Genomic DNA, 13392 nt, shown 5'->3' with positions numbered 1-13392 from the left:
CCAGGCTAGAGAGTCAACGTCTTAACTCACTTAGCCACTGTGGCTCCCAATGGTAAAATTTATAATACATGTAAACAGAAAACGTGATTAATGATGACCAATTAGAGACTTGATGAGTGGGCTGACATGTATATATTTCCAGTTCAATTAATGAATGTCAATGAAACAATTTATATGAATTGTTTCAAGAGCATTTAGTAATTGAACTGGCATATACAGGTCACAATTCTATGGAATCCAATTACTGATTATTACTCATCATTAATATAAATTTTGTAATGATTACAATAATCCCTTTTTATTTTCTTCTTTTTTAAAAAAAACTGGTATTTAATAATTGGCTATTATTTTGCTTTTCAGGCCTGCTGTTATATAAATTCAATCCACATAATAGTTCAAAACTTGCCTTTCTAAATCACTATAGCATCCAGTGTAAATACTTCTCACTAATTCAAAAAGTCGGCCTTCAGGCGACTATTGGTGATTTGTGCAGTCATTGTTCTAAGGGTTTTCGTATTTAAGTGGAATCATTTATATCAAAATGCATATATCAACATTTTTCGTTGATAATAAAACCAAATTTATCTTTTTAGGGTGTTGTGATTATTAAAATCTGATCAAATCATTGTAAATACTCCACAACAAGCTATCCATTAATCAATTTGTGTTAATTTCAGCTAAAGTGGTCGTTGATAAAGTTAATCAAATTTTATCTTCTTTCAGCGCTTGTGATTATTAAAACATGACCAAATCATTGTATATACTCCACAACAAGTTATCCATTAATCTAATTTGTATTAATTTCAGGTAATGTGGTCTATATACCGTATTGAATGTTGTTATTAGCATTAATTATAATCCTTATAGCGATTTTATAAGTGTGTTTTAAAGTGACTTTTTGATATACAAGTACTTTTTATTTTTGTGTTTTTACCAATTTTAAGGTGACTTTTGATATACACGAACTTTTTTATTTTGTGATTTTACCAATTTTGAGTTTTAATATTTTAATTAAATCAACCTGTCAATAATAACATATTTAATGTATTGGACGTTAAATCTTTAATAAACAACAACAACATAGGTTCCCTTCAAGTACATCTCTGGTTGGTCAGCATTAACCAAGTATTGTTGTGTACATGTATTATTGTCTTATTACATTTTCATATTGCATTATGCTTGATATTGACTAGAGACGGCTAGTCGAAACGTCGCTCAGTAATAAGCAGTAATTGTATTCTAACCTATATAATTTATGTGAAGTGGGTGATAAACAGCAAGTTCCGATTTCCGATGATTAGTGACCACAACATGCTCTCGTTGATAATTGTCGTTTCATGTGTAGCCGTCGTTTAATAATCGTTCTCGTATTGTGATAACCGTCTGTTTGGTGATCAGTGCAGGAGACCATCGTTCGCTAACCATCATCCAGCGCTGACTGATACTCGTCCCCATTGGCTACTACGACATCGGACTCTTATGAACAATTGCTGTTTTATGACAATCACCTTCTCTAATTGTCGTTTGAATAACCCATCCTCCTGTATCGTCATAACCATCAACTTGTATGGTGTCCAAGATGAAATCCTCTACTTTATGCCTTTTATTGATGGATATTTTTCTTACCCAAGGTAAGTTTTATATTTGGTTATCCAGCTTACATGATTCAAAATTCTGAACGGTTAAAGGTTAAAGGTGCCATCAAAATATATTTTAGTAAATAAAGCTCGTTAAAGGGGCATTATGCGAGATTAGATAAAGGGTTGACAGTTCTCATTATAATAGTTAAAAAATAGATAAAGTAAATGGAATATGCTGAAAATTTCAGTCAAAATGCTCCATTCCGAACCGAGATATTAGCTTTTGAATTTTAGGCCAACCCTTGATCATCATTACTAAAGTCAGTACTATAAAGAAGTCTCGATTATCCATTTTTTGATTTAATCAGAAGCAGGAGACCAGATTATAATCCAGTAAATATCGCAGGCTAGCGATGCCATCTAGAGTTGATTAAGGTCCGGATAAGGTAATGAATGTCTAATTAATATTTAGATAACATTTCAGGCCTAAAGAAAGACCTGCAATAGGCAGAGTTAGCTCTTGCATAATGTATGTTTAACTTAGCAGCAATTATTCTAGTCATGTACGGATATTACGAAGCTATGTTAGACGTTGTGGCGAAGAAAGATAGGAACCTTGACTATCGGATATAAATTCCCAGTAGACGCAACTATCGGATACAATGTCCCGGGCTGTGGTCGAGTAGATAGGGGACTGGAATATCGGATACAATATACCGGATTGTGGTCGTGTAGACCTTTGGTTTAAACAATATTTTATTTCTATTCTATCATGATTATTTCAATACTGATATTGTGGATCTGAAAACAACCCATAGCTTATATAAATTCATCTCCATGTAAATTGTAAATTTCAATAACATTGATAAAATGTACAAATATCAAAGGTATTATATCTTACATTTATACAAATAAATAAATAAATAAATAAATGAATGAATGAATCATCTTCATGATCATCATCATGGTCATCATCATTATCACCATCTAACATCAATCATCGTCGCCAGCCAATTACCTTATCTATTCAAAGTGCTTGGTTAGTTTTAAATACTTGTGAACATTACTAAAAATCACTTCGTTGTACGAGTTACTTTCGTTGGGATCGCCATATAGGAACGCTTTTGTATTTATGGATTTAAATGGGAGGGTATTTAATGTTGAAATACGCTGAGACGAATAATTTGGGCAGTACAGAAAATAATGGTCACTGTCTTCTTGAGTATGGCCAGATCTGCATGTCGGATTATGTGAAATATGCATTAAAAATCTATGGAAGTTTAGAGCACTTTTACAATTGCGAAGTCTGGAATGTATAATCTGAAATTTACGTTCTCCATAGAAATAATATTTGGGTATTTTATGATCGTTCACGCTTATCTTAATTTTGAAATTTTGTATAGTGGAGGCGTTTTGCGTAACGTAAGAAAGGCTGTTCAAAAGGTCGACTGTTGAAGGCAAAAATGAGCTTTTATAATAATTAGTGTTAGAAGCTATATTTTTCAATTCATTCTTATTACGAACAGGGTAAGGATTTACTTCACAAATTTTAGGTGGTACTAGAAGAAGTCTTAAGAAAGGGGGGGGGGGACCAATTCATTGACCATTTTATCAGGCGATACGTTTCAAGTCAGTAGCTTGAAGCGTATATATGGTATTAGTGTCAGTGGCCTGTGGCACGAAGTAACAGTATATTGTCGCATACATAATATATTATGTCAACGCTTGGGCGATATAATATATTATGTCAACGCTTGGAACTAGGATGGAGGTGACTAGGCATGAACTTGCAACGATAGATTTAATTGGCGCTTTGATAACCAATGAATGCTTTGGAGACATATTTTGGCGGTATTTTCCATCATGGAATCGGTAAGTTTCGATTGTTTTTTTCTTTTCTGTTTTTTCTCTCTTTTCTGTGTCCTAACCCTAACCCTAACCCTAATCCGAAAGAAAAGTGCCCTTTTTTGAAATTCTGACATCACAGGTGCCCTTTTTCTGATAAGGATGCCCTCTTTTATTTACAGGGACACTTTCTATTGTTAAGGGGGTGGACCGGTCCCCATGGTCCAACCCCTGGATCCGCTCTGATGACGCGTACATTCCACTGAGTCTACAGGTCTAATATGCTAACACGCTTGGAGCGTCAACACAATATATTATGTCGCCCAAGCGTTGACATAATATATTATGTATGCGACAATATACTGTTACTTCGTGCCACAAGCCACTGACACTAATACCATATATACGCTTCAAGCTACTGACTTGAAACGTGCAGGGTGATTTTATACATAAGAAATAAGCTTGTGCCTTATGCGTCTTGTTGATGGTGGGTTATATCCAGATTCATAGTAATGTGCATTATGGGAAGTGCCTCGAACAAGACCTGTAATCGTTCTCAGTGCATCTAGATGGAGATTTTCTAATTTTAGGGACTCAAATTTGTTACAGTTGTCCCAAACGACGTCAGCGTATTCGAATAAGAGCAAAATAAATGCATTGTAAATACTCTCTAAAGACTTACGAGAAATACGATATTTTAAGCCACGGAGACAGTCAATAGAGCTTTTAACTTTAAATATTACATATTCAATATGGTTATCCCACTGACAATTACTTTGTAAAATAAGACCAAGGTGTTTGTGGTATATCGATTCCTTAAATCTTACATTGTTAAAATTTAATTCAAAAGAGGTTTGGAATTTTTTTCTAGAGTATGTCATGGAAACTGTTTTTAGGGGGTTAAATCTTACTTTCCATTAGACCCTTGACCCCTGACAGTCGGAATTCGGAACAAAAATAGACCGTAGAGTCGCTGCTCGTGCAAAATGTACATTATAACACGCATGTCTTCATAAGCACAGAATAGTAAGACATTTAACACCATATCATTTGATTTCCTGTGTGAGAAAGAGAATTAACACGAATTAACTAGCTTAATGTGAAGGGGACAATTGGTTTTTAATTGCGCAATTATATATGACATACAATTATAATAATACATTAGACTTAATATGGCTAATCTATCATGGTGAATAATTTCCTACTCTGTCCGACCTTGACTAATAATGAGAGAGAGAGAGAGAGAGAGAGAAAGAGAGAGAGGTGGCGTGGGGATTAACGTACTACTGACCAGCAGGGCCTTTGAAGACTTGCATGCTCGATAAATGTGCAACGGTCTCTTTTATCGCGCCAGGGGCTCCAATACCCGCTATCGTTAGAGCGCCCCATAGTACAAGGCTCACAGACAACCGGTCGCCTGTCTGCCCCCTATTGCCAGGTCATTTGAACCTAGTGGCGTGGTTCCGATTAGGACATTCAAAGCTATAGACCACTACACGAAAGCGGTTTATTGTAATGAAATTGAACCATATGCTAATCCCAAAATGACATAGTTTATGTGTCGAATGGACGTTAAACCTCATATCCTCTCTCTCTCTCTCTCTCTCTCTCTCTCTCTCTCTCTCTCTCTCTCTCACACACACACCCACACACACACACACACACGCACACACATAATGACTTGGGTAAAGTGAAATGTGATAGTTATTACATTTGGTCGGGGTTAAGGTTAAACCAGAATCTGTATTTTTCAGTATTGACTGGGGCCATAGCCAATCAAGCGAGCAAACGTCGACTATTTGAAGATCTTCTGTTTAGAAGTGGTTATGCAGTCCATGTGATACCAGTGAACGATGAAACAGGGCCGGTAACTGTGGGTCTAGGTTTAAGATTAACTGGTTTAATCAGTATGGTAAGTTTGTTTCGAAATAATCTCATTGCTTCATTAGGCCATACCTTCAGGAAACCTGACTTCAAGTTCAACAAGGGTCTGAATTTGATCGACCTAGTGTTGTCATCATGCCGATCATCCCTCAATCTGATCAAAACACAGATCCTTTTTCGTTTCGTTTATTACAGTTTAAAATTTCGTTTTGCTTGTTTTTACTACACTAGGATCTGGTGAAAAAGAGTTGTTACCGTTGACGTATTCTGCATAATGTGAGGGTTTAGCCAATGAAACAATCTGTTACGGTCAGCTTTTGGCGTGAGGTGCACGGAGCTGTGGGTAATCCACTAAAAACATCAATGCTGATTGGTTAATCAAATGTCATAGGGTCAAAAACCGCTCGTATGATCTCTGACGCGTCCTACCAAAGCAATGGTCACATCTTCATGTAGTGTAAGCCATCGAAAGTATAAAAAACGAAACGAAATATAGATCTGTATTTTAATCAGATTGGTCATCCGCGGGAGTATTTCTAAAAGGGATTCTAGAAAGTAAGAAATCTAGTTCTGTGTAAGGCGAACGAAACAAAAGTCATCATTAACATTAAGAAACACGGAGTGAGTTAGAAATGTCCTATATTACATTAAAAACATAGACTGTACCTTGTTGAAAAAAAAACAGCAAGCCATTCCCGCTACCTCCAAATTCATTATCAACGACGTCACAAGGCCAGGTTGTGGGAGTGTGGGCGTATTCTAAGAGGGGGGCCAAGTACGACACGCAAGTAGTATGTATTCTAATTGTCAAGTTTTAATCTAAATCTATTTTTTATCCATCAGGATGTCAAGTCGGGACAACTGGATGTAAATGCCATGCTCCAGCAGAAATGGGTGGATGGAAGGTTGAGATGGAACAGTTCAGATTATGGAGATATTAAGACGTTAGCAATTCCAGCCTCTGACTTGTGGAAGCCAGATATTATTTTATATAACGGGTCAGTTCATCATTGTCATTGTCATTGTCATCGTCATCGTCATCGTCATCGTTGTCGTTGTCCTTGTCGGACTCAAAGTCAAAGTCATTGTGAATTCTACAAAAAATACCCACACTTAGTTAATATGCATCTAGACAGACAAATATAGGATAGAGCCACTGTATATTTTATAAGAATATGTTTGAAGGGGGAGGGGGTAAGCTAAGGGTCTTCCTTTTTTTCTGGAGAGAGAGAGAGAGAGAGAGAGAGAGAGGAGAGAGAGATGGGGTTTAACGTCCACTTGACACAAACTAGGTCATTTCGGGACTAACACATGGTTCAATTTTATTTCTGTAATTCGCTTGCGCGTAGGAGTCTTTAACAGTGTGAGGAAACCGGAGGACTCGGAGAAAACCCGCGAGTTTGGACAGGCGACACTACTCTTTGTCACGTACAAGCCGTGATTCGAAACCACGCCGGTTGACTCAATGACAGACCTTATGATACAGCACGCACGTGCTAATCATTCGGCCGTCCAACCCCCCTTTCTGGAGGCAATAAATGATGCTGCGTCTTGGAAGATATTAGACCAATTGTATTTAAAATGTTTATTTCTGTTTCAGTATTGGCGAAGAACAAGCATTTCACGACGACACAATACTTCTTGAACACACCGGAAAGCTCCGATGGATACGGTCATTGCGCATGCAGGTTCGATGTGACCTAAATTTAGCAACATTCCCATTTGATAATCAGACTTGTAAATTCAAATTTGGATCATCCATACACCACATGCATACACTTAATATGACGTATGTCAATGATGACGTAGCACTGGCCTTCGAAATTGAGATGGATGAAAGTGGAAAATACTGGATGTTAGTAAATCATACGGCCGGGTTAAAGGTCAAACACTACAGCTGTTGTTCTTATCAAACTATGGTATATACTGTGGTACTTGAGAGGATTTCAATATATTATATACACGTTTATATTCTACCTGCTGTCATCTTGGCTTTACTGATTCCATTTCAACTTTTTCTACCACCAGAATCAAGAGAAAGACTCACACTCGGTAAGTACAAAATGACAAACATCTAAGCGACCACATAAATGAAACGAAATGGGGTTTAACGTCCTACTGTTCTGCTCCTATACTGGGCTAATGAAGACGGGCATACGCCATACAGTGCGCTATGAGGGAAATTTTGACCGGATCTTTTACGTGCATTCCAATGTATACACGGGACCTCGATTTTTCGTCCCATCCGAAGGACTAAACAGCTGTCCTTGTCAGGCCCTCCGTTCTGCACTACTGACAAGTGGAAACCACGTCGCAAAATCCAGATGAACTTTCTCGGCCAATGCAGGGATCGAACACCCGACCTTCAGGCTAGCGACCCAGCGTCTTAACCAACTAGCTACCGTGGCTCCCCGACCACATAAATCTTTTATGTTTAGTTTAAAGTAGCTAAGTCTCTAACTAAATATCGTCCAAAAATTTCGACATTGAAAACACGAATTTTTTGTGAATGTAAATAAACATTGATGTTGTGATCTTTCCGTGAAAAGATGGGCTTCCGATATCCAATATTTAAGACAAAAGAAACATATTACCAATGGTACACGAATATTCCACAAGTCATGTCAAACGATAACGCCATATTTTTATCTGGAGAGCAATCGCAATCAATACTTTCGGTGTAGACTGGAATAACTAGACGCTAGAGATTGTTATTCAGTTGACACTTCTGACGTATTTCGCCGAACATAACTGATTAGATATTACAGTAAAAACAGAAAGGATTGAATGTAAATCAGTTTATATACATTCATATTACATTATTATATACGGTGCGAACCATTTGTGTCAATTTCTAGGTCCCAGATATAAGTAATTTGACTCCTTTAAATCTAAAATAACTAAAATGAAAATATGTCGGCCCCCATGCTATTCCTCCACCCCCACCCCTCGTACCCTTTTCCACGGCAATTTCTGTTTAGTCAAGTGGCTTGGTTTCCACTTCCCGTTTTTGGGTGACAATTTAGGATTAGGGTCGCCTTTCCAACTTCGTTGATTTTCTCCGGGTCATCCGGTTTCCTCCCAATGCTAAAGATTCCTACGTGCAAGCGGATAATTGGAATAAAAATTCAAACCATATGTTAGTCCCGAAATTTGCTAGTTTGTGTCGATTGGGTGTTAAACCAATTTCCCATTGACTCTGTTGGGCTATAATCGACGAAGAATGTATGAATTTCTATTTTCTGTGAGAGTTTTGGGCGGAAGTATAAGGAAGTTAACAGACATGAATTAGCGTGATCACCTTCAAAAATAACATCACTGCCTATAGATTCTGACCTAACAAAAAATAGAAATGACCAAGCTCTTTCAGTCTTATTATCCGATACTTGTGACATATATATTGTACTCATTGAGGTTATAAAGAATAAGATCATGGGAATTTTCAAAAAGAAACTGTTATAGGCCAGGTAATGTCAGTGATTCAACACTGAAGTCGATGAGGAGACCATATACTGATATAACAGCTACTTTCATTTTACAACTATTTAACATCCCTGCATTGGCCGAGAAAGTTCATCGGGATGGTTTCCCCTTGTAAATGATGCAGGACGGAGGGCCTGACAAGGAGAGCTGTCTAGCCGTTCGGATGCGACGAAAAACCAAGGTCCCGTATATACATTGACGTGCACGTAAAAGAATTCGATATAAGAGTAGGCAATAGGGCCGCTGCCCCGGGAAAATGTTTCTCATAGCACACTGTATGGCGTATGAACGTCTTCATTAGCCCAGTCGGAGCAAAACGGTAGGACGTTAAACCTAATTTCATTTCACATGTCCGGAAGTCCATCAACCAATTTTGGACACTTTAGACCTAAGGTTAACTGAAAACCATAGTTAAATTTATTCATCAAATTGGTAATGAAAATCTATCGGTCACATGTACTATAAGAGTAGGCCATAGTGCCGCTCTCCGAGCAAAATTTCCCTCATCTTATAGCACACTGTATGGCGTATGCCCGTCTTCAGTATCCCAGTCGGAGCAGAACAGTAGAACGTTAAACCCCATTTCATTTCATTTAATTTCTATCGTTTATCTGTTTCAGGTTCTATATTGATAATAGCTAATATAATGATGATATTCAAACTTCAAGATGTTCTACCAATGCAACATGCGACGCTATCATTACTCGGTAAGATTAAAAGCTGATACATGCTATACATTTCGGACCCTAATCCGAAAGTGACATAGAAGACACTTTGCTTGAGTGTCACAAGAATTATTGCCCTTTATATCCCATGCAATACTTTCAGATATCTTCTATAGTTTAAATCTGATCTGGTCATTCCTCGCTTTACTAGCAACTATATGTGTTCTAAATGTACATAACAGAGGACCTAGACGAGGCAAGGTGCCCGATATCATTAGATCGGTAAGTAATACTATAACAATATGCACATTTATATAGCGCTAATAATTCACACAATTGGGCATTCTTCTTATTATTATTATTAGTATTGTTGTTATCATTATTCACAAAGCATCCATAGACGTAAGTTAAGAATATATTCAAAACCGTTTGCCTTATTTTAACTAAAATATAGCCCTTTATAAAACTGTTGTTTTAATGTATCAAATTCATCAATAAAAAACTGTGTGCAATGTTTTGTGTTTCTAGATAAAAAATATCTCTTATAAACATGAAAGATGAGTAAATTCTTAACTTAGGTCTGAAAATGCTTTGTGGAATGAAATCAAATGGGTTTAATGCCCTGCTGATCTGCTCCGACTGTGCTAGTGAAGGCGGGCATATACCATGCAGTGTGCAATGAGGGACATCAGACAGTGGCGCTACGGCCTAATCTTCTATCGAATTCCAACTGCCAAGGGATCTTTTACTTGCACGGTGTTTTGTCCCATCCGAACCACTAGACAGCTGTCTTTGTCAGCCGCCCCCCCCCCACGCCGGCAAAACCCGATGAACTTTCTCGGCCAACAGCGGGAGTTAACCTTCGGCCTCCAGACTAGCGAGTCAGAGTCTTACTCATCTATCCACCGTGGCTCCTATTATTATTTAATTTTATGTCAGAATTGTTAAGGTATTTTACAAGAATATCGTCCTATAACATGGCTACCGATTAGTTGTCTTACATTCTTGGTAAACATTATAAAAAGAACAGGTCCAAGGACCGATCCCTGTGGAACTCCACAATTTAGTTTCTACATGAAACTATTGAAATCTATTAGTAGTGTGTGAATGTAACATGACACCATCCAGATCATGATTAATCGTGTACTGTAAATGCAAGTCTATGTACGCTAACGTGCACGGAACATGGTATGTTTACTATTTTTGTTAGAACACCCGATATTATTTTTGAAGATGTAGTACATCTAACACAATGTTGTTGCTTCTTTGCGTGATATTGTTAATTCACGCATAAGCAAACAACTTTCCCCTCCTCTGACATTTCAGGTTTTCTTAAGCTGTCTGAAACCTATCGTGTGTTTGGAAAATGACAATTACTATCCGGTTATTTCAACTGGTTGTGTTCCAATGAAAGACTTTGCAAGTCCTTCTGGGTTAAGCACAGAACATGATGGACACAGAGACGGTAAAAATGGTGAGTAAAATCGTTTTTATTAATTGTAATTTATAGAGAAGCTAGAGTTATGCAAAATAAAATGGGATTTAACGTCCTACCGTTCTGCCCCGACTAGGTTAATGAAGACGGGCCTACGCCATACAGTATGCTATGAGGACAGCAGTATTACTCCCTAGTCTTATGCATAATTCCAACTGTCAATGGTTGTTTTACGAACACGCCAATCGTCCAAATAAAAATCCAATATAGAAACCAGACGTATACACTGCGATTAAATTGAACAGAAGGCAGCTTATTCTGGTTTCAGACCAGTAATTCTTTCGCACAATTCGGCGATCCTAATCTTTATAAACACTAATCTCTCTTTTTGAGGTTGGTTACGGTGGATAATTTCTCGTTTTTAGCATGCGATATGTACTTTATGTGTGTGTATTTCACAATTTATTTGGTCAAACTCGTGCAAAATCTGACGCAAAGACATGCGTTCAGTCCAATTTGGGAACAAGTTGGAGCTTGAGACCAGAATTAACCCTGAAGTCAATTGGAATATTAATGATGGTCTAATGTTTGTGATTTTAATAAATGAAGATAAGGGAGATAACTGTGTATACATTTCTATAATATTATATTTTGTAGGATCAAAGTTAGAGACTGACGTTGAAGATTTAAACAGACAGGTGTGTCTTTTAACAGCACGTGCTCGTACGAACGAAGTAAAAGAGGAAATGCTTGGTGAATGGCGTCAAGTATCTCTTGTACTGGATCGTGTTCTCTTTTTTCTTTTCATGTTCACTATTTTCATATATACAGTTGTTCTACTGTATATCGTATTTTGATATGATATACAGTTGTTCTACTGAGATAGGATTTATTGTATTTTGATATATACAGTTGTTCTACTGGGATAGGATTTATTGTATTGTTATATATACAGTTGTTCTACTGGGATAGGATTTAGTGTATATCGATACAAACAGTTGTTCTACTGACATAGGTATTCTTGTATATTGATATATACAGTTGTTCTAATGTGATAGGATTTCTTGTATTGTTATGTATAGAGTTGTTCTACTGTAAATACAATTGTTCTACTGTATATTGTATTTTCATGTATGCAGTTGTTCTACTGGGATAGAATTGATTGTATATTGATATAAACAGTTGTTCTACTCTGATAGGATTTATTGTATTATTATGTATACAGTTGTCCTGATGGGATATGATTTATTGTATTTTAATATATACAGTTGTTCTACTGCACAGGATCCATAGTATTTATAGGATTTACTGTTTTTCTACTGACATGAATTTAATCTGTGTAATATTTCATTTATATCCCTACACCCGTATGAAATGAGTCAACAAATTATAATATAAGATATGGCTCTTAGACAGGCTGTGTCTATTCCATATACTCAGATATGTGAATTAAAATATGTGAATTAAAATATGTTAATTAAAATATGTTAATTGAAAATTGAAATATGTGAAATGAAATATGTGAATTGAAATAAGTGAATTAAATTATGTGAATTGATATGTGTGAATTAAATGTGATTTGAAATATTTGAAATAAAATATTTGAAATAAAATATGTGAATTGAAATATTTGAAATAAAATATTTGAAATAAAATATGTGAATTGAAATATGTGAATTAAAATATGTGAATTGAAAAATGTGAATAAATATTTGCAATAAAATATTTGAAATAAAATATTTGAAATAAAATATGTGAATTGAAATATATGAATTGAAATATGCCATAAATGTTGCCCGGGTAGCTTCTAGTCGTAAGATCCGGGTCCTGAATACCCTTGATAGAGAACAGTAGACGGGTAAACCCCATTGCATTTCAGTGGCTCTTGAATTTCTACTTTACAATTGTGTTATTATGCAGTTTTATTTGCTGGGTCATTGATGCCTCCGTAAACTGGACAGTGCCCTCGAGGGTAAAAAAAAAACAGGTGTACTTCAATATTGACGTCATTTATACTCCAAGATATAACAACATATACACATGACGTCATTTGTACTCGTAAGATATAACTTACTATTCGATCCCTGCATTGGCCGAGAAAGTTCATCCGGATTTTCCGGCGTGGTTATCCCTTGTCAGCGATGCAGAACGTAGGGCCTGACAAGGACAGTTGTCTAGTCGTTCGGGTGGGACGAAAAACCGAGGACCCGTGTACACATTGGCGTGTACGTAAAAGATCCCTTGACAGTTGGAATTCGATATAAGAGTAGGCCGTAGTGCCGCTGTCTGGTTAAATTGACCTCATAGCACACTGTATGGCGTATGCCCGTCTTCATTAGCCCAGTTCAGAGCAGAACAGTAGAACGTTAAACTCTCTCGTTTTTATAAGCTTTCCAAAAATGTATAGTTTGTTTAGATGCGCGGAACCTCGTACACGGAACCTCGTTTTATTCATATCATCCGAACGACTATACGTTGTCCTATGCCGGACCAAGATCCT

General features: G+C 36.8%; 1 protein-coding gene across 5 annotated transcripts; it reads left to right on the top strand.

The window, feature by feature from the left end:
- The first annotated feature begins 1303 nt into the window (after positions 1–1303).
- Positions 1304–12383, top strand: LOC126809923 (acetylcholine receptor subunit alpha-like 1). 5 transcript variants are annotated; one of them, XM_050534795.2, is made up of 8 exons: positions 1304–1631; positions 5180–5337; positions 6153–6307; positions 6910–7361; positions 9413–9499; positions 9621–9739; positions 10784–10931; positions 11550–12383. In XM_050534795.2, the coding sequence occupies exons 1-8, from the start codon at positions 1568–1570 to the stop codon at positions 11747–11749; spliced, it is 1383 nt and encodes a 460-aa protein (XP_050390752.2). In that variant the 5' UTR covers positions 1304–1567; the 3' UTR covers positions 11750–12383. The 5 variants fall into 5 exon arrangements, 4 of the variants coding, with proteins under 4 accessions (XP_050390752.2, XP_050390757.2, XP_050390754.1 ...); XM_050534797.2 differs by lacking the exon at positions 1304–1631 and adding an exon at positions 1906–2026; XR_007674995.2 differs by lacking the exon at positions 9621–9739 and having other exon boundaries at positions 11550–11683.
- The last annotated feature ends 1009 nt before the right edge of the window (positions 12384–13392 follow it).

This window comes from Patella vulgata, chromosome 2 (genome assembly GCF_932274485.2).
Source record: "Patella vulgata chromosome 2, xgPatVulg1.2, whole genome shotgun sequence".
NCBI classification, from domain to species: domain Eukaryota; kingdom Metazoa; phylum Mollusca; class Gastropoda; family Patellidae; genus Patella; species Patella vulgata.
Note: the sequence above shows the minus strand (reverse complement) of the source record. Positions and strands in the feature narration are given on the sequence as shown.